General features: G+C 42.4%; 1 protein-coding gene across 1 annotated transcript in view; it reads left to right on the top strand.

Moving 5' to 3' along the window:
• The window catches only part of col19a1 (collagen type XIX alpha 1 chain), a 344957-nt gene that overhangs the window by 132226 nt on the left and 189734 nt on the right, over nt 1-22997 (top strand). The window contains exons 13-14 of the mRNA XM_033021894.1: nt 14203-14226; nt 20669-20713. Coding sequence (XP_032877785.1) covers nt 14203-14226; nt 20669-20713 — 69 coding nt within the window. The remainder of the gene's footprint in view (nt 1-14202; nt 14227-20668; nt 20714-22997) is intronic.

A 22997-nucleotide genomic window follows, 5' to 3' on the forward strand; every position in this document is an offset into this window, starting at 1 on the left:
ACTTACCATGGTCATTAGCTCATTCATTTTAAACCAGTTATGGCTTCATTAAAATAGTATGGGCAGGAATTTGGCGTGAATGTGTTAATCAGCACACCTATAAATAACCCACCAATAAATGTGGATTATTGGGCTTGCTTCCAGGGAAGTTGTCAAGGGGCAAGTAGGTGGGAGCTAGCTCATCCAAGCTTGGTGATGCAGGCAGCCTTATCCTTTACCTTTTAACGTGAGAGAGAAACTTTATTAGCTGGTTTTAAATCACTATTGAGACTTTGATGACGCTATACTTGGTTATTAGTGGGCATTTAATGCTGTCATGAGGTGCGTATTTGACAAAACATGTTGATGCGTGTGACGTGCATTTTGTCAGTGTAGGTGTTTGCCCATTTGCATGATGTCAATAGACAATAAGTGCAGGAGTAGGCCATTTGACCCTTCGAGCCAGCACTGCCATTTACTGTGATCATGGCTGATCATCCCCAATAAGTACTCCGTTCCTGCCTTCTCCCCATATCCACAGACTCACAACTCTCTGTGAGAAAAAGTATTTCCTCGTCCCCATTCTAAATGGCTTACCCCTTATTCTTAAACTGTGGCCCCTGGTTCTGGACTCCCCCAACATCGGGAACATGTTTCCTGCCTCTAGTGTGTCTAAACCCTTAATAATCTTATATGTTTCAATAAGATGCCCTCTCATCCTTCAGAGTATGCAAGCCAGCTGCTCCATTCCCTCAGCATATGACAGTCCCGCCATCCCGGGAATTAACCTTGTGAATCTGCGCTGCACTCCCTCAATAGCAAGAATGTCCTTCCTCAAATTAGGGGACCAAGACTGCACATGATACTCCAGGTGTGATCTCACTAGGGCCCTGTACAACTGCAGAAGGACCTCTTTGCTCCTATATTCTATTCCTTTTGTTATAAAGGCCAACTTTAAAGAATTCGCTTTTTTCACTGTCTGCTGTACCTGCATGCTTACTTTCATTGACTGATGAACAAGGACCCCCAGATCCCGTTGTGCTTCCCTTTTTCCCAACTTGACACCATTTAGATAGTAATCTGCCTTCCTGTTTTTCCTACCAAACTGGATAACCTCACGTTTATCCACATTAAACTGCATCTGCCCACTCACCCAACCTGTCCAAATCACCCTGCATTATCATAGCATCCTCCTCACAGTTCACACTGCCACCCAGCGTTGTGTCATCTGCAAATTTGCTAATGTTACTTTGAATCCCTTCTTTTAAATCATTGATGTATATTGTAAATAGCTGCGGTACCAGCACCGAGCCTTGCTGTACCCCACTAGTCACTGGCTGCCATTGTGAAAGGGACCCGTTAATCCCTACTCCTTCTTTCCTGTCTGCCAACCAATTTTTTATCCATGCCAGCACTCTACCCCCAATACCATGTGCCCTAATTCTGCCCACTAATCTATGTGGGACCTTATCAAATGTTTTCTGAAAGTCCATGTACTCTACATCCACTGGCTCTTCCTTGCCTAGTTACATCCTCAAAAAATTCCAGAACATTAGTCAAGCATGTTTTCCCCTTCATATATCCATGCTGACTCAGACTGATCCTGTTACTGCTATCTAAATGTGCCGCTACTTCATCTTTTATAACAAAGGCCATTGACTCCAGCACCTTCCCCACCACCGATGTCTGGCTAACTGGTCTATAATTCCCTGTTTTCTCTCTCCTGCCTTTCTTAAAAAGTGGGATAACATTAGCTACCCTCCAATCCACAGGAACTGATCCTGAATGTATAGAACATTGGAAAATGATCACCAATGCGTCCACGATTTCTAGAGCCACTTCCTTAAGTACCCTGGGATGCAGACCATCAGGTCCTGAGGATTTATCAGCCTTCAGTCCCATCAGTGTACCCAACACCATTTCCTGCCTAATGTGGATTTCCTTCAGTTCCTCCGTCACTCCAGATCCTCTGGCCAATAGTATATCAGGAAGATTGTTTGTGTCCTCCTTTGTGAAGATGGATCCAAAGTTCCTGTTCAACTCATCTGCCATTTCCTTGTTTCCCATAATAAATTCACTTTTTTCAGTTTTCAAGGGTTCAGTTTTGGTCTTAACTAATTTTTTCCTCTTCACATACCTAAAGAAGCTTTTACTATCTTCCTTTATATTCTTGGCTAGCTTACCTTCGTACCTCATCTTTTCTCCCCGTATTGCCTTTTTAGTTATCTTCTGTTGCTCTTTAAACATTACCCAATCCTCTTGCTTCCCGCTCATCTTTGCTACATTGTACCTCTTCTCTTTTATTTTTATACTGCCCCTGACATCCCTTGTCAGCCACAGTCGCCCCTTACTCCCCTTGGAATCTTTCTTCCTCTTTGGAATGAACTGACCCTGCACATTCTGTATTATTCCCGGAATTACCTGCCATTGTTGATCCACTGTCATCCCTGCTGGGGTATCTTTCCAGTCAACTTTGGCCAGCTCCACCCTCATGACTCCATAGTCCCCTTTATTCAACTGTAACACTGACACTTCCGATTTACCCATCTCCCTCTCAAATTGTAGATTAAACTTGACCATATTATGATCACTACCTCCTAATGGCTCCTTAACCTCAAGTTCCTTTATTAAATCCGGTTCATTACTTAACACTAAATCCAGAATTGCCTTCTCCCTGTTAGGCTCCAATACAAGCTGTTCTAAGAATCTTCTGTCTGGTCAAGAAGAATCTTCTGCCTTTGTTTCTTGCATCTGTTTCAAGGGAATAGGCTGTGGAAGTGGGATGAGGGAGAGGAAGTCAGTTTGTATCACGTTTGTTTTTTGATTCAGATGTTTTTTTGAAACTCCCCCCATTTATCTCAATTTTATCTCCCTGAAGTACTAATGAATTCAATTGTATGGACAGATTTAAAAAAAAAAAAATTCACCCCTATCACTCTTCCATTTTGTAACCAAACCCGCAGACTTGGCATTAGAAAAACACACTTCCCTGAGGCAGGCTAAAGAAAATTTAATTTAAAAAAAGAACTTGCTGGAAACATTCAGCACGTCAGGCAGCATCTGCGGAAGGAAAAGCAAAGTTAATATTTCAAATTGAAAACAGTTCTTCAGAACTGGGAGAGAGTTATGTTTGAGATGTAGAGAGAGGCAGGGATGAACAGGACTACATCTTACCGTAGACAAATAGGAATAAGAAACCAAAGTCGATGAACAAAGTACATAGGATTCTCATCTAAACCAATTAAAACTTGATTGACATTTATTGTCAAATTTGGTTGAAAATCAAATTGTTGATTAAAAAAGCAGTCTCTTTTTGATAGGGTAGTATTTACCGCTGTTAAATAGAATATATTTACAGTGCTCTTTTGATTTACAACAAAACACTCATTTCACACCTTATTATCCTTCCATATCTCTGTGTACCCTTCTGAAGAAGGATCTCGACCCAAAATGTCACCCATTCCTTCTCTCCAGATATGCTGCCTGTCCCGCTGAGTTACTTCAGCATTTTTGTGTCTTCGGTGTAAAACAGCATCTGCAGTTCCTTCCTACTAAATTCATCTTTTGGCTGGCCGGGAATTCCTAATACACTGCGTTTGGGATGGCATTTTACTGGCTCATTCAGAGACTGGCACATGTGAGACTGATGTGGCATTAATGTGCAGAACCTCTAACAACAGGTGAGAGACCTTTGCTGTAATCCTCTCATAGGTCAGCCAATGTTGGCCCCATTACTCAATCACATCCAATGTCTGTTTCCCAGGGAGAGGACCATTCATTTGTATGATCATATGTATCTGCCCCAAAAAGGAATTCTAAAATACTCGCCCAGATGCCCAAAGGTTTGTACTGAAGTTGTGTGTTTTATTCAGTTGCCAGTTGTTGTTCCTTTTAATCACTGACTCAACAGATATTTGGGATACTGATCTTCACACCCCAGCTAAAACAAGCACGGGGAGAGATTAATGCTGCCAAAGCAGCCACTCATTGCCATTTGGTACCTTTACATGGAAGCTTTTCCAGGTAACTTTCTTATAGAGGACATAACCCCATGTTCAGTGGTCAAATAATTATTTATTTGAGAAATGGGTAGGATACTTTGACTTGTTGATGGATATATGCTGTGGAGAGAATTTTACTAAATTACACATCAAGGCATTTAATATTTCACCTATACTTATTACAATAAATGCAGTTGAATTCATGATTACTAAACTCAGTTTTGGACATCATTGAATTCTCTTCAGTTGTGCAACAAAAGTTTTAAAATGATTTGTGCTATTCTTGGTCGCAGAACTAAAACTGATGCAGGATTATATCACCTGGCCTCAGTGGCACAGATACAAAATGGAGAACACGACGGGATCATTTTTTATTATACAGACTTTGTTCATTAGTGCCCAGTATATTGTCAGCATTGCAGAAGAGGGGATATGAAAGAATAGGAAGAAAACTGTAGTCACAAGTTTAGTTACAGGAAACCCCGATGCAAATTTTCTGGCATAGGAAATTGGCATATGCCATGCAGAAGAAGCCAAAACCCAAAACAACTTGGGAAAGCCAAAGCCAGAATCAATTTTAAGTAGAATCCTCGGATGTTAAAAGAAGAACCACTAATAGTGGGAACTTTCTTGTTCCTGAGACAAAGGTGCAAGGAACTCAACTGTACTCGATGAATGTGTAATCTATGCTGTCACTTCATTAGAATATAAGGATCTCATCCATTTATTCAAATGCACAAAGTTGTTCCAAATCTTTATTAGAGAAGAGTTGTGCATTTCTCTTTGTCTCTTGGCCACATTTATCTCCCAATCAAGCAGATTGACTGAAGAAGGGTTTCGGCCCGAAACTTTGCCTATTTCCTTTCGCTCCATAGATGCTGCTGCACCCGCCGAGTTTCTCCAGCATTTTTGTGTATCCAAGCAGATTGACTACTATTTATGAGGTTGAGATTCATGACCCATATCCTCATTCTCTGCACAGTTATTTATGTTACATCAGTGATTGCACCACAAAGTATTTCATTGGTTATGAAGTGTAGTAGTCTATGCTAAGGTATGCAGCATGTAAACAGGCCATTCATCCCACCGAGTCCACGCTGCCCAATGATCGCTCATCATTTGCACAATAAATTCATGGTAAATGAAGGAGAGAGTAAATGTGGGAAAGACAAATGAGCGTAGCAGTGTGAGTAGACGGCAGGGTTTGGATATTCCCTGGAACCTCAGTTTGAAGAATGGTCCTGATCTAAAACCTCGTTTCTCCATTCACCTCCACAGATGCTGCTGGACTCGCTGAGCTCCTCCAGCATCTTATTTTCACCAAACCATGTAAGATGGAAAGAGAACAAGTCAGTTTCCATGATATTCTCAGTTTCCAGAATTCTATTGATTTCTGGTTTGAATGTGTTCAACAACTGTTGCACAGCGGTAGAATTGCTGTCTTACAGCAAATGCAGCGCCGGATAACCGGGTTCGATCCCGACTATGGGTGCTGTTTGTACGGAGTTTGTACGTTCTCCCTGTGACTTGTGGGGGTTTTCCCCAAGATCTACGGCTTCCTCCCACACGCCAAAGGTATGTAGGTTAATTGGGTTGGTAAATGTAAAAATTGTTGCTAGTAGGATAGTGTTAATATGCGAGGATCGCTGGTCGGCGCGGACCCGGTGGGCTGAAGGGCCTGTTTACGCGCTGTATCTCTAAAGTAAACTGAGCATTCACATTACTCTGAGGTGAAGTATTGCAAAGATTCGCAATTCTCCAGGTAAAGAAGTTTCTTCTCATCTCAGTATAAATTGCCAAATCCTTGTCCTGACTGGAGGTGCCAACATTCTAGAGTCTACAGTGAGAAGAAACATAATTCATGGAGCCCTGTGCTAACAGTTTTTTTATTTATCTGGTAGCAGAGACTTCAGTGACACTTGATCTACCCAGATAGACACAAGCTGTATACAGGCAGGCTAACCCTGACCCCAATCTCAGGCCTCTGTTGCGACAGCTGGACTGCTCAAATATAGCATTCCTTTAAGATTTTACCAGTACTGTTACTGAGCTACAAATTTGCAGCACCGTGCACTGTCTGAACAGCAGGAGAAACTGGAAACAATCCTTATGTATAGGTGCAGCAATAAGCAAAGATTCAGCTAATAATAAGGGGATTAAAAGATTTGGTGCAGCAAGAATATATTAGCAACAATATTTGTAATAAATTAGTTATTCCAACAGTTATACTGAAATGTTCTACTGAATATTATTTCAGATCGGGACTTTTCATTAAATGATTAGATTTAGGAATCTTTTTTTAAAATTGCAGCTTTAAGACTCTAAATATGGGACCCTAGTGCAGCTGTGGAGCTGCTGTCACACAGCCCCAGTGATCCCAGGGTCAATCCGGACCCGGGTCCTGTCTGCATGCAGTTTGCACATGCATAACGTGACAGCATTGATTTGTTCTCGGTGCTCCAGTTTCATATCACATTCCAAAGACGTGTAGGTTAGTAGATTAATTGGTCACTGCAAATTGCTCCTCGTGTAGTTTTGTGGTGGAATATAGAATATAGAGATAATAGATGCGAATGTGGGCAGAAGAGGTTACAGATAAAATACGTGGGGAATGGGATTGCTCTGTGAACCAGCATAGAATCCAAAATAGCTTTCTTCTGTGCCATTAGATAATATAGAAATTCTTATATTTTTCATGTTCCTGTAGAACAAGGAGGCCTCTCATCGTGAGTAATGAATGCAATAGACCGGGTTGAAAAAGCTGCAGCTGAATCTCTACCATGATTTAAAAGAGCTGTTCTCGTCCCTGGATGGTAATAAGGGATTGGTGTTGCACCTCCAATGGTTGTAGAGGAATGCTAACGGGGAGGAGAGGAGAGAGGAGAGAGATGAGAGGAACAGGAAGTCACAAATCGAATGTTTTCTATGGAAAGCAAAAATGAGAGAGAGGCAAAGATGTGATTGATGGTGAGATGGAGCTGGAGCTTGCGGAAATGGAAAATAATGATGTGTTGGATGCCGGAGACTCTTGGATGAAATTTGAAGACTAGGGGGAGCTTTATTGCTGTTCCTTCAGGTGGAGTGGGGAGACGCAATCTACGATGTAGCAGAGACAGACAGACCTGGGATAGGGTGTGTTGGAATAGGTTAGGAACAAGGACTGCTCCATGTAACAAATAATAGGATGGGCATAACTAGGGCCCACACAGTTCCCATGGCTACTTCTTTGATCTGGAGAAATTTGTGGAAATTGAAAGAAGTTGTTGAGAGTATATGTCATTAGATGTTCATCTGAAGCTTTTCAAATGCTATATGAAGAACCTTTTCATGTGGAAGCTCTCAAAACCCTATCCCCTTAACAAGGAAGTACCGATGAAAGATTTGCCACTGGTCTTTCCACTTTATGCAATGTAAAGATTTGGTTGAAATGGAGCCGCATGTATTATCCTATGTGTAGGAAGCGACTGCAGATGGTGGTTTAAACTGAAGATAAAGAGAAAAAGCTGAAGTAACTCAGCGGGTCAGACAACATCTCTTGAGAAAAGGAATAGGTGATGTTTCGGGTCAAGTTGATGGGTCTCGACCCTGAAACGTCACCTATTCCTTTTCTCCAGTGATGCTGTTTGACCCGCTGTGTTACTCCAGCTTTTTGTGTATATCTTGCATTATCCTATAATTCTGGCTGATACAGCTTACAAAACGTAACAGAACAATCATGGGAACATTGAATTAAAGTTAGTCAACTTTTGTTTTGTAGCTTTGAAATTGGATTAATTAGTGCATTGGATTGAGCTGGTGATCATCTCTGCTTGAAATCTTTAAACTGCCATTGTTTATCTTTAAACTGCCATTGGTTTACCAGTACTCTGCCCTTTTGACATTTTCCCAGCGTCAGACATGCATGTAATAATGTCAACATGTACACTCACTTTTCTAGCCTTCCAGATACAAATTGGAGTTCAAAGGTTCAAGGATCAGAGTGGAAGAATCTCCGTACACCGATGAGCCTTTCACGGGTTTATCCTGTCGTTTGTTGTTCATATTGTTACTTAAAGGGACACCTTGCTGACATTGGTAGTCCTGACTAGGTAGCTTTACAAATCATTGCACATTGCTCAAGCCTCATTGTGTGCAACAACTAACAAGGTATGTTTCCTTTAACATGTAGCTGTTGAGATACTCATTCCATGGATGCCTCAGTGATGACGCTGCTGGCAGCTCTCCATTACAGGAGACACCATTAAGAATGACCATGCCGAGGCATTCAGGCTGGGTCAGGGAGATTGTTGTAGCAAAATGTCTACTCCCGCAGAATAGACAATAGGTGCAGGAGTAGGCCATTCGGCCATTTGAGCCAGCACTGACATTCAATGTGATCATGGCTGATCACAATCAGTACCCCGTTCCTGCCTTCTCCCCATATCCCCTGACTCCACTATCTTTAAGAGTCCTATCAAGCTCTCTCTTGAAAGTATCCAGATAACCGGCCTCCGCCACCCTCTGAGGCAGATAATTCCACAGACTCACAACTCTCTGTGTGAAGAGGTGTTTCCTCGTCTCCGTTCTAAATGCCTTATCCTTTATTCTTAAACTGTGGCCTCTGGTTCTGGATTCACCCAACATGTTTCCTTCCTCTAGCGTGTCCAAACCCTTAATAATCTTATATGTTTCAATAAGATCCCTTCTCAACCTTCTAAATTCCAGAGTTTACAAACCCAGCAGCTCCATTCTCTCAGCATATGACAGTCCCGCCATCCTGGGAATTAACTGTGTAAACCTATGCTACACTCCCTCAATAGCAAGAATGCCCATCCTCAAATTAGGGGACCAAAACTGCACACAATACTCCAGGTGTGGTCACACTAGGGCCCTGTACAACTGCAGAAGGACCACTTTGCGTGGTACTTGCATGCTTACTTTCATTGACTGATGAACAAGGACCCCCAGATCCCGTTGTACTTCCCCTTTCCCAACTTGACACCATTTAGATAATGCAGGGTTTCGGCCCGAAACTTTGCCTATTTCCTTCGCTCCATAGATGCTGCTGCACCCGCTGAGTTTCTCCAGCACTTTTGTCTACCTGCCATTTAGATAATAATCTGCGTTCCTGTTTTTGCTACCAAAGTGGATAACCTCACAATTATCCACATTAAACTGCATCTGCCATGCATCTGCCCACTCACCCAACCTGTCCAATTCACCCTGCATCCTCCTCACAGTTCACACTGCCACCCAGCTTTGTGTCATCTGAAATTTGCTAATGTTACTTCGAATCCCTTCTTCTAAATCATTGATGTTTATTGTAAATAGCTGCAGTACCGAGCCTTGCGGTACCCCACGAGTCACTGCCTGCCATTCTGAAAGAGAACCGTTAATCCCTACTCTTTGTTTCCTGTCTGTTCAGGAATATCATATCCTACCTGACCTTGTCCAATGAACAGTATTCACAGGCAATGGTTTTATAAATGACATGTGTGACATTCTTCAGAGACCTTAGGTCAAATTCTTGCACTCTTCATGCTTTATCCAAGTGCCAACTCCTAAGTGTCAAGCTGGAAAGTATAAGTGGATTATGGCTTCAAAAGGGAAATCATGGCTGACAAATTAGAGGGTTTTTTTTAGTCTCAACCCGAGTGGCTTGAAGCGAACGAATAGATGTATTATACTTGGACTTCCAAAAGATGTTCAACAAGGTGCCAAGCAAAATGTTGAGTCACATGATATGGATAGGGGATTGGTCATAGGCAGGAAGCAGTGAGTTGAGACAAGAGTAATTTTCAGGTTGTCAACCTGTGACCAGTAGGGAACCAAGAGTCATTGCTGGGATTGCAACTGCTTACAATGTATAAATGTATAAAGACTTGGAGGAGATCTGAAATGAGGAAGAATTTCCCATCTCGGAACTCAATGAGTCTTTGAAAATGCGTGACGCTGTACAGCAACATCATTGATGAGGCTTCACAACCTTGTTAAGTGTGGGGGACAGTATCTTAGAGTATATTTAGAAGTGGAAATGGCGGCGCTGCCTTGCAGCTGCGGCTCACCTGCAGTCCGTTTGTCTTTTCTGTTTTTTGTTTTCTCTTGTCCCGTTTTTACAGTTTATTTCGGTTTATTTAGTTGTGTATGTGTGGGGGGTGGGTGTAACATGTTTTTTGACTCTTCCTTCGGGGGGGATGTGACCTTTCTTGCCGTATCCCCCGTCTCCGTGTCCGTCTGCGCTGAGGCCTATCGCGGAGCTGGCGGCCTCCAACTGCGACCGACCTCGAGGCTGCGGAGGCAGAGCCAGGACTTACCAACGCGAGGCTGGCCGACTTCGGGGCTGTGGTTGCGGTGAGACCCAACTTCCGACCCGACTTTGGAGCCTCGGAGGCTCGGCCGCAGGCCAGTGGACGACATCATCGGGAGCTCGAGTTCTGTTTTCCGGAGCTCCCGCAACTACAGCTGCGTCCGCTGGACTGGAGGACGGCAGCTTCGGCAGCTTCGACCGCCCCGGGCCGCGGAGTTTGAACCGGCCCGTTTGCGGAGCTCGGATTCAGCCGCGGGACTTACCTACCATCACCCGGCGGGGTCGCAACATCGGAGGCTTGGATTGCCTCAGCGCAGAGGGAGAGCAAGGAGGGAAGAGACAATGACTTTGGGACTTAAACTGTGTTGAGTGTTTGTTATTTATTCTATGTTATAACTGCAGGCTAAACCATTTCGTTGCAATGTAAAGTGCAATGACAATAAATTGAATCTTTATCTCTTTAAGTCAAGAATATATTCAAGTCAGGAGTGTTTAATTGTCCTATGTAGGTACGTTAACAGAACTGGGAAATTCTTACTTGCTGACACTTTCCAGCCCCATTAATGCAATAACACAGATAAATATACAGTAATAAGTAATCCAGTAAATTCATACTCTGTAGTACATGGTATCCAGACCATAATAGTGTAAGACAAAAGTATCATAGTGCAACCAAAACAAAGTCCATAGCAGATCATAATTTCTGAGGAAATAGTTGAAAAGGAAATCAAGGGCTATGGGGAAAGGGCAACAAAATAGCCTTGAGTAATGTTGGATCATAATTTATCCTGGTGAATGGAAACACAGGGTGGAGGGGCCTATGGTTTTATGTAGTGGGATCTCTCCAGGTTGTAATTTTTCTCAAGGTTTCATGCTGCTCCAATGTTGTAAAGAGCAGTCTTCAGACTAGGTGAGGAGAACACTACTTGGTGTCAGAAAGAAGTTGCGATGTCTCTGCTTGAACAATTATAACCGTTACCAGAACCAGTAGCTGCTGTGTCAGATTGCATGTGGTCCCATCTCATTACTTGGTTAAAATCTCTGTGATCTATTTGCCCTTGAAGAGAAGAATTGAACCTTCTATATGTGCGGCTTCTCACCTGGTTTTCAACTTTCCAACCTAAATGAAAGACATTGAATAATCTTTATACTGCATCTTGAAGGGCTTCAATGTTGCGTGTGGAGATGGTAGAATATTGATTGAGTGGTGGGTGTTTGTAAGAAAAGGTAGGTTATGAGGGACTAACCGATGGAGTAATAATTTTTTTGTGCATGTGTGCCTGTATTTGTGTATGTGTGTCAATACGTCGTATGAGTGCTTCAAAAGGGAGCACACCTATGTACCTTCGCAGACCCTGCAGCTTCCAATAGCTTGGTAATCTCAGTTGCCGGTCAGATGATTCTTCATGTGGGTGAATCCTTGGAAAGCATCTGGACCTGATAGTGTACCTGGCCGCATTTTCAAAACCTGCGCGGACCAACTGACTAGACATATTCAACCTTTCATGACTAAGGTCCAAGTTTCCTATCTGCTTTAAAAGGGTATCAAAAATATCTGTGCCTATGAAAAGTAAGGTGACCTGTCTTAATGACTATTGACTGGTGGCATAAATGTCCTTGATGATGAAGTGCTTTGGGAGAATGGTTATGGCACATATCAACTCCTACCTTAGCAACCAAGACTTATTTACCATATGGGACCTTGTCAAAGGCCTTGCTGAAGTCCATATAGACAACATTCACTGTGCTGCCCTCATCAAGCCTCTTCAAAAAAACTCTATCACAATTGTGAGACTCAATTTCCCAGACCCAAAGCCATGCTCACTATCCCGTATCAGTCTGTGCCTATCCACACGCTGGTATATCCCATCTCTAAGAATCTCCTCTAACAACTTTCCCACCACTCATCTCAGGCTCACTGGTCTATAGTTCCTTGACTTGTCCTTGCTGTCCTTCTTAAATAATGGCGCAGAGTGTTTTGCAACCCACCACTGCAGAAAACTCAGTCTAATTAGTCATAAGAGACCTCCCTTTAATGTCTACATTGGCAATTCCTGATCAAACATTGCCTTAACAAGTGCAAATTCAGAATATTTTCTTTTAATTGTGCTATCAAAAATATTAGATTTACTTGCCTACAATTTCCCTGCTACCTTTGTTGAATAAATGTATCATATTGGCTGTGCTCCAGTTATCTGACACCTCTTGGCTGACCAGAAAAATATTGAACATTTTAATTAGATTCCCCTGCAATCTGTCCCTTTGCCTCCCTGTATCTGCTGAATCACTGGTTTCCTTCTGGAAGGAGAGGTTATCCTGCAAGGAGAGATTTGACTGCCTAGATGTTGAGAGAATGTTTTCACAATCTGAGGGTCTTCAACTAAGGGACATTGTAATGGACCAGGTGGTCCATTATTAATGATCTGGATGAGGGAATTGAAGGCAATATCTCCAAGTTTGCGGATGACACTAAGCTGGGGGGCAGGGTTAGCTGTGAGGAGGATGCTAGGAGACTGCAAGGTGACTTGGATAGGCTGGGTGAGTGGGCAAATGTTTGGCTGATGCAGTATAATGTGGATAAATGTGAGGTTATCCATTTTGGTGGCAAAAACAGGAAAGCAGACTATTATCTAAATGGTGGCCGACTAGGAAAAGGGGAGATGCAGCGAGACCTGGGTGTCATGGTACACCAGTCATTGAAAGTAAGCATGCAGGTGCAGCAGGCAGTGAAGAAAGCGAATGGTATGTTAGCTTTCATAGCAAAAGGATTTGAGTATAGTAGCAGGGAGGTTCTACTGCAGTTGTACAGGGTCTTGGTGAGACCACACCTGGAGTATTGCGTACAGTTTTGGTCTCCAAATCTGAGGAAGGACATTATTGCCATAGAGGGAGTGCAGAGAAGGTTCACCAGACTGATTCCTGGGATGTCAGGACTGTCTTATGAAGAAAGACTGGATAGACTTGGTTTATACTCTCTAGAATTTAGGAGATTGAGAGGGGATCTTATAGAAACTTACAAAATTCTTAAGGGGTTGGACAGGCTAGATGCAGGAAGATTGCTCCCGATGTTGGGGAAGTCCAGGACAAGGGGTCACAGCTTAAGGATAAGGGGGAAATCCTTTAAAACCGAGATGAGAAGAACTTTTTTCACACAGAGAGTGGTGAATCTCTGGAACTCTCTGCCACAGAGGGTAGTCGAGGCCAGTTCATTGGCTATATTTAAGAGGGAGTTAGATGTGGCCCTTGTGGCTAAGGGGATCAGAGGGTATGGAGAGAAGGCAGGTACGGGATACTGAGTTGGATGATCAGCCATGATCATATTGAATGGCGGTGCAGGCTCGAAGGGCCGAATGGCCTACTCCTGCACCTAATTTCTATGTTTCTATGTTTCTCAATCAGAGCTGAGATGAGGAAAGCGTTCTTTGAGGTTTGGGGAACCCATATTTCTCTACTCCAGAGGATCATGGATCCCCAATTGTCTTGAATATTCAAGATTAAATTGAATCAATATAATTGGAATTAAGAGATAGATGAACCAGGCAAGAAATTGGACGATGTGGAAGAACAGTTATGGGTGTCCTGAGTAATGAAGCAATTACAAGGGGCCAAATAAGTGGCTTCTGTTTCCTATATTCTTCAAACAAATACAATTGTACAAAAGTACCAAGTGCTAATGAAAATCAATTTTTAAAAACTGCAGATTCGGGAGGTCTGAATTAAAAACAGAAAATGGTGGAAACATTCATCAGGTCAGGCAGCACCTGTTCCTCTTTCCCCAAATCGTGCCAGACTTGCTGAATATGTCTAATATTTTCTGTTTTCATGCCAAGTGCTCGTCTCTGGCCTGTTTTCTGTATTATTTGTGTTACATGAATATATAGACATATACCTGTCTCACATGTGATTAATTTATTTGTTTTGTTTTTGTTTTTGCAGATTAAGGGAGCAAAGGGAGAAACAGTAAGTATTTTGACACTCCTCTTAGAAATGCCTGCTTACAATCCGTTTCAAAAATTGTGGAATATTTTCTGCAGCCTTTAATGGTTTGAATTTCATGTGCAGTGAAGTCATTTCAAAATGCCTTCTTGCTTCTAAATCAATGGTTATTCCATGGACTGTGCTTTGTAGATACAGCATTACCATTGCTTGTAGCACCAAGAGATTGAGGGGAATTGATGAGCACTCGATATGTAACAATCACTTGGTGAAAGGTTGGTCCTCACATTGGAAGGCTGTACTCGATGGCCACATCCCAATAATTGGTATTGAGACAAGCCAAGAAAAATCATTAGATCTAGTGCTGAAAGTCTCCCAATAACCATCTCTAAATAAGACTGCTCCTGGAACTACCAATCTTTATTAGACCCAGCACCACCGACACATCTGTGAGCATTAACAATCATTAGGAGCAGGGCGGCAAGGGGTGCTCCAGGTGTAGCTGAAACGCTGGAGATTTTGGCCCACCCTCCAGCATACTTCTACCAAATATATAATCACTTGAGAACAAACTTGAAGAGCTCAGAGCATGGCTGTTCTTTCAAAGGAAGATCAGGGACTGTTCTTTGTTTTACTGAAACATGGCTCACTACAGACTCTCCTGGCCCTGCTGCACTACCTAAGAATATCACCGTATCTCCATTTATCGTATGAACTGCACAGAATCCTGAGGCAAGAGGAAAGGCAATGGTCTCTGCTTTTTGATCAATGCTTCGTGGAACACTAATATGATTGTCTTCCATCAATACTGCTCCTGACCTTGAATACCTGATCATTTATCTACTGAAAAAATTGACCACTACCATCCAGCATACCAGTAGGGCGAAAGAGCACGGTTTGGCCTACATTTCGGAAAGGGGGTAGGGCAAATGACTGAAGTGTCAGTGGGGGAGTACTTTAGAACCAGTGACCACAGTTCTATTCATTTTAAAATAGAGATGGAAAAGGACAGAACTGGTCTTCAAGTTAAAGGTCTTGATTGGGCAAGGTGAATTTTGATGGTATTAGACAAGAACTTGCAAAGGTTGATTGGAGTTGGTTATTCACAGGCAAAGAGACGTTTGGCAAGCGGGAGGCTTTTAAAAGTGGGATAGCGAGTGTTCAAGGTATGATGTCCATGATCACAATGTACGATCAGCCATGATCACAATGAATGGCGGTGCTGGCTCCTCCTGCACCTATTTTCTATGTCCCTGTTAGAGTGAAGGGCAAGGCTGGCAGGAATGGGGAATCCTGGGAAGATGAGTGATATCGAGGCTCTGATCAATTACAGGCAAATAAGATCGAGTGAAGGTGTATAAGGGATGCAGGAATATACGTAAGAGAATTAGGAGGGCAAAAAGAAGGCATGTGCAAAAGCGAAGTTATGGATAAACTCTGCAAATCAGCCAGCACCTGTGGAGGGAATTAACAGACGGCGTTTCGGGTCGGGACCTTTTTTCAGACTGGACATGAGATGGCTTTGGCAGAGAAGATTAAGGAGAATCCAGAAAGATTTTATGTATATATAAAAAAGGCAGCAAACACCCTCCAGACTATTCACACCCCCGACCCCTCACCCCCCCCCCCCCCCCTGGGTTATTCACATTCCCCCCCACCTCCACGGGTTACTCACACCCCCCGGGTCATTCACACTCCCCCCCCACCCCCGGCTTAATCACACCCCCCCCGACCCCTCCCTCCCTCGAGTTATTCACAATCCCCCCTCCCCGGGTTATTGACGACCCCCCCCCCCCCGGATTATTCACACAACCGCCCTCCCAGGTTATTCACACTACACCCCCCCCCTCCCCTCGGGTTATGCACACACACACACACACACTCACCCCCAGGTTATTCACACCTCCTGCACCCTCTACCCCCCTCTGCTGCCTCAAAAAGGCAGCCAACAACTCTTCCTCCCCCTCTACCCCCTCCCCCTCTACCCCCTCCCCCTCTACCCCCTCCCCCTCTACCCCCTCCCCCTCTACCCCCTTCCCCTCTACCGCCTCCCCCTCCCTCTCTACCCCCTCCCTCTCTACTCCATCCCCCTCACTCTGCCCCCCAATCTCTACCCCCTCTATCTCTGCCCCCCCCTCTATCTCTGCCCCACCCTCCCTCTCTGCCCCCCTCCCTCTCTGCCCCCCCTCCCTCTCTAGGGAGTGGTGAGCATTGGGACCTATGGTGAGTGGTGGAGCATTGTGTTCGGAGACCAGCCCTCCCCTGTGATGCCGCCCATCCCCCTCGAAATGCCACCAAAAAGGTACACGATAGCGCTACAATTTAACGTCCATGTAACTCACCATAGTCCTGTGATGTAGATGGGATGGGTTTTGTTCAGATTGGTGGTATATTTTACAAGTTATTGACATTTTAAACTTAACAAAAACCACTTTACAAAACCACTTTTTCACTTGCCTTGCACGTCAGCCGCCTTTGACATCACAATGAAGTCACAATGGGATCCCGAATCTTGTTTACAATAAAAAAATCGCGATTTTCAAAAAAATGTTAATCAGATTTGTCCATATTCGTTAATAGCTAATATTGTTTTTAGGTTATTTTAAAGAAAAAACACAATTTTCATTGAGAATTTCATTTAAAAAAATCATTGCGATTTTCATTGTGAAAAAAAATGATTTTCATTGTGGGAAGGTGAGATAGGAGGAAGATGAGCAGGGGGATAGAGGGAGGGGGCTAGGGAGGGATAGGGAGGGGATATAGGGGGGGGTGGGGGAGGTGAGGGGGGAGAGTGCGGGGTGGGATAGGGGGGAGGTGAGGAGTGAGGGGGCAGGGGGATAGAGGGAGACAATTGGGGTAGGGAGGGGAGAGGGGTTATGGAGGGAGGGAGTGACTGAGGGTAGGGGAAAGGAGAGGGAGGGTGAAGAGGAGGGGGAAGGAGTGCTAGGGAATGCGGGGGAATGGAGGAGGATAGGGGTGGGAAGAGGGATGGCAAGGTAACGGGGAGGGGAGGGGGAAGAGGGAAAAGGGGAGGGAGGGGGTGAGGGGAGGAAGCAGAGGAGGGTTGGTGGAGGGTGGGGAGAGGGATGATAATGGAGGAGTGGAATAGGGGACTGAAGAGGGAGAGTGAGATCCGTTCACATTGATCTTATTTTTTACAAATTATTGCCATTTTGAACTTTAAAAACATCGCAGTCACGTTCCCACTTGCCAGCCGTGCCTGTGCAGTTGGGGGAGGGTTGCCGTGATTCGCGTCACTACATGGATCTCTGGCGTCACAACGGGAACTCGTCAGGCGCGTCTGCGCATTTGGGGGCAATGGGTCAGTGGTGGAATATTGCCTTGGGGATGGGCCCAACAGGTCTGCACCTGGTCTAGTTCTCAATCTTTCTCTTTTGTATTTACTAAGAGAAAAGACATGAAGGAAAGGGAAAGTTAATGTGAATATCTTGGGGATAGTCCGCATTTCTGTAGAAAAGGTGCTGATGTCTTAAAATATGAGGGTACTTTAATCTCTAGGGTCTGATCATGTAAGTACATTGAGGAAAGCTAGAGAAGAAATTGTGGGAGCTCTAGCTTAGAAATACATGAATCATCATTAGCCAAGCATGAAGCGTCGGAAGACGCCTCTTTATTTAAAAATTGCTGTAAAAAAAAACCTGGGAACAATAGGCAACGTTTCGGGCCAAAACCCTTCTTCAGACTTGTTCTGGTTGCCGCTGGATTTTCAACATTGAAAATTTTCGGCGACCTGTAACAACCTATGATGGGTACCGGCAGTCGTCGAAAAAAGTCGCGTAAGTGGGACAGGCCCATTAGTATGTTATGTTGCAGTTGTACAAGACGTATAAGTGAGGCAACACATATTGAGTTCACTTTCGGCTATCTTCCTTTAGCTGGAAGAGTGCAGAGAAAATGTATGAGATTATTGCAAAGTAAAAAGCAACATAATGCAGAAATAATAACTGAACCTATGGAGAGCAGATCAGAGATATTCTGAGAGAATGTAGACACCAGGAACTGCAGCTACTTGAATCACGTAGAATTATTCTGAGACATGATTAGACTGACAGATAGACTGAAGGTAAGAAATGACCAAGTCAGAAGTCAAAATTATAACATTTTTTTTATTCTTATTGCTGAGACAGTGCCAAAATGTTGTAAATAATGTTGGTATTCATGATGTGACTTCAATGCAATGAGCCTTAACTGCCAACAAAAATCTTCTGAACTGGTTGTAAAAATATATTATAGCTATTGGCAGCCAAGATGCGATGCAAATTCATTGGCGCAGATCCAGGATCAACTAACCCTTCACTCCCTCATGTATTTCTAGAAGCTGACGTCTTTGCACTGATCCACAACACTTGATATATCACTATACAGTGAGGATGTATTGTAACTAATATATTTACATTGATCATATAATCACATCCTTTTATTCTTGGCATGGTTTACTTCCTTTTTTCGTCCTTCCTGTCCGATAAATATAAATTTTCTTTTACAGCACATATGTTTGTACCAACAGCTCCAGACTGGTGTTTGTGTTTCACATGCATCACTTCCTACACTTCTTCATCTCCTCGTCTTTGCATGCCCTGGTTCCCAGTTTGCATACTTTACTTCCCATTTAATGTATTTGTGAAATTTGCATCAGTAATTATTTGTCGTAGTGAACAATTTCACCATTCTCTGGGTGAAGAGGTATCTCCTGAATTTATTTTATTGGAGACTGGGTTATATTTCATTAGTGACTGGGTTATATTTTATTAGAGACTGAATTCTATTTCTGTTCCCTCAATTTACACATGCCTGCAAAAGTAAATATCTTCTCTCTGTCTACTTCACCTAAACCTATTATAATTTTAAATATCCCTATTAGTTCAGCAATGAGCTTTCTCTTCTTTACAAAATAATTCAATGAGTGCTCAAATATCTTAGGATTTACTGAGGCTTTGTAAAGCATTGTACTAAGACCAGTGCAGTTCTTATCTTGCACCCATACAGCAACACATCTCATCTCATGAGGACTCGTAGACAGTTTTCCATTTTTAATTGTGGCTAATTGACGTCTATTATACATCCTTCTGATTTTACCTTCCATTGCTATAAAACAGTCAGCCAGAAAGGTAAAAATGCACCATCTGTGGAAGGAGAAGCCATTCAAAAAAACCATAAAATGTACGACCTCCAGAAAGCCACCACAAATACGCTTCTGGAATAAACTGGAGGCTGAGGCGAACAGTCTACAACAATGGTAGGGCTAACATGCCACCACTTCCTACAAGGTAAAACCAAGTAGTTCAAGTGACAGCAACGCTTCGCTCGCGGACAAGTTCAATACTCTCATTGCTTGCTTCGAAGCAGAGAACAAGGATGCACCTTCATGAACCCTCACAATCTCCGATGACCCTGTGATTTTAATCTCTAGGGTCTGATCATGTATATCTAAGAACCTTCATAAGAATGAATCCTTGGCAATCATCCAGCCCTGATGGTGTACCTAGCCAGGTTCTCAGAACAACTGTGATCTGAGGTCTCCACATGCTTTATATGGACATCTATAAAAGCATTGCTCAGAAAAGCAAGATGACATGCTTTAACGACTACCAACCAATGGCACTCACACCCATTGTGAGAGGTGCTTCAAGAGGTTGATCATGATGCAAATCAACTCTGATCTCAGTAATGACCTAGAGCTGCTTCAATTCGATTACCACCACAAAAGATCAACATCAGATGGAATCTCACTGGCGTTGAACTGCTGGACAACAGGAACGTTTATGTCAGGCTGTTATTCATCGACTGCAGTTCAACATTCAATACCAAGGGCAGCACAGTGGCGAGGATGATGGTGCTGCTGTCTCACAATGCTAGAGACTAGGATTCAATCCCAACCTGCGTGTTGTGTGGAGTTTGCATATGCTCCCTGTGACAGAGGTGGGTTTCCTCCAGTACTGCGGTTTCCTCCCACATCCCAAAACGTGTGGGTTAATTAGCTTCTGAAAATTGTCCCTAGAGCGTAGGATAGAACTAGTGCACAGGGTGATCATTCGTCGGCATGGACTTGGTGGGCTGAAGGGCCTGTTTGCACACTCTATCTCTAAAACTAAAACTAAATCAGAAAATAATATGAACACTCAGCAAGTCGGACAGTATTAGTCGGACAGTGCTCGTAGATTTTTAAGAAATACGGTAGGCCATTCATCCTCAGGCTTGTTCCTATGTTCAGTCACATCTAATTTTGAAGCTTTGCACTGAAGCAACAAGAAACTTGCTTCAACAAATAACAACAGGACTTGCCCACCACAAAATAATCGCTCACCATTGAGTGGCTTAACCATCTTTCACATATTGATTGGCATGTAGTATTTAATTATCAAGGGAATAAAAGCTTTGGTAATGCCATTATTCAACCCTTTAAACTCTGAAATACAAATCTTTATTCGCATCAATATTTTCACAGGGGACGCACGGGGCTAAAGGCTTTCCAGGAATGCATGGAGAAATGGCAAGTATATAAAATTCTGCCGGTCTTTGTTTACATTGCATAATTGATCAATGCACCATCCAACCTCTCAATTTTATCTTAACTCCCTTCAAGACAGTCACCAATTTATGATGAATGTAATTCTGTGGGTTACACCACATTTACCTCCCAGTTTTTAACAACCTACCAGTAAAATAGATTTTTTAAACTTGTATAACTTTTATACTCAGTAGTATGATATTGAGTTGCTCGTGGCATTGTATTGTATTGTATTGTATTGTATTGTATTTTAATGACCACACAGCCAGGCTGGTGGAATTTGTTATCAGTACAGCTCGGTACAGGTTCCAACATTTCTTTTTTTTTTTAATTATTTTTATTAGAAGTACGGTAAATTACAATAACACACAACACATATATCTTAATACATTTTTTGTACCGCTTCATTTTTTTTTTTTAAAGCTTTAAGAACAAGATAGAAGTAAGGAAAGTAAAGAAGGTGCGCAAGAGTTGTGAAGTGCAAGAGAGTGTTGGGAAAAGAAAGCCCCTTAGAAAAGAAGTTAGAGAAGGAAGTAAAGTAAGAAAGTAGACCCTAGAAAAGAAAGAAAAAGAAAGTAAGGACAATCGCTTTATTATAACATTAAACTCCGCAGAAAGACTACCAACCAAGTCTGTTTTTGTTGTTTTACCTCCCAATGCCAGGTCCTGATACCATTTATTTATTTACTTATTTTTAAAATTACTATTGCACCTCACGCTTGTAATAGGTCCATAAACGTAGACCACGTCTTTTGGAATTGGTTTGCTTTACCTGCTAAGAGGAATCTCATCTCTTCCAGATGTAATGTTTCAAACATATTTGATGTCCACATTTTTATTGTTGGTGTGGGCGCATTTTTCCAGAATTTAAGTATGAGCTTTTTTCCCATTATTAGCCCGTAATTGAGTAAATTCTTCTGATACACGTTTAATTCAGGGATACCTTCCGATATCCCAAAAATGATCCATTCTGGTTTTGGTACCAGTTTTATTTTAATTAATTTTGAAAAAATATCAAATATTCCATGCCAGAATTTTTGGATTTTTGTACAAAAAACAAAAGAGTGCGCTATGGTAGCTTCTTGACACAGACATTTATCACAGATTGGTGAAACATTAGGAAAGATTTTATTTAATTTAGTTTTTGAATAATATAGTCTATGTAATGTTTTGAATTGGATAAGCGTATGTCGTACATTGATCGAGCATTTATGCACCTGTAGTAAATGATTATCCCAGCTCTCTTTTGAAATTTTTATAGCTAATTCTTGTTCCCAGTCTCTTCTAATTCCATCTGTTGTGGGTATTTCTATGTTTAAAATGATATTATATAAGTACGATATTAAGTTAGCTGATTCCGCCTTTGTCTTCATTGCTTCATCCAGTAAGTCGGAAGGCATATTATGATAGTCTTTTGTGTATTTTTTCAAATAATCACAAATTTGAAGATATTTAAAATATTGGTTATTTTTCAAATTATATTTCAGTTGTAGTTGTTGAAATGATAGTAATTTTCCCACTTCATACAGATCTTCGAGCGTTTTGATTCCCATTCTTTCCCATTGTATAAATGATTTGTCTATGATTGATGGTTTAAACGATGGGTTATTGGCTATTGGTATTGAGAGAGATAGGTTTCTTAATTTTAGATTCTGTTTTATTTGTTTCCATGTTCTAATTGTGCTATGTATAATTGGGTTTTTATTATAATTTTTATTATTCAGATTTATTGGTGAGAGGATAATCGCTCCTATGTTACTCGGGGAGCAGTCCCCTTTTTCCATTACAATCCAGTCCGCCTGCTGGGCAGAATTGTCCAGCAGGTGAATCATATTTTTAATATTTACTGCCCAATTATAATACATAAAGTTAGGGAGCGCTAGACCCCCCCACTCTTTTCGTTTATTAAGGTGTGTTCTTTGTATTCTATGGGGTTTATAATCCCATATGAAATTTGTAATGTCAGGTTCCAACATTTCATCAAACATTAAACATATAACATAGATATACATACAGACAGACACATTACATAATACATAAGGGCCATGCTTATTCTTATTCCTCACCGTACAGAGTTTAAAATGTTAATTGCAGTGGGAATGAAACTGTTTTTGAAGCGGTTTGTTTTGGAGGCAATTGTCCTGTAACGCCTCCCAGAGGGCAGTAGCTGAAAGGCATAGTGTGCAGGGTGAGTGGGATCAGAGATGATCTTGCGGGCTCTGTGTAGTGTCCGTTTGTGGTAACGTGATTCAAGGGATGGTAGGGG

This window comes from Amblyraja radiata, chromosome 5 (assembly GCF_010909765.2).
Source record: "Amblyraja radiata isolate CabotCenter1 chromosome 5, sAmbRad1.1.pri, whole genome shotgun sequence".
Classification (NCBI taxonomy): Eukaryota; Metazoa; Chordata; class Chondrichthyes; order Rajiformes; family Rajidae; genus Amblyraja; species Amblyraja radiata.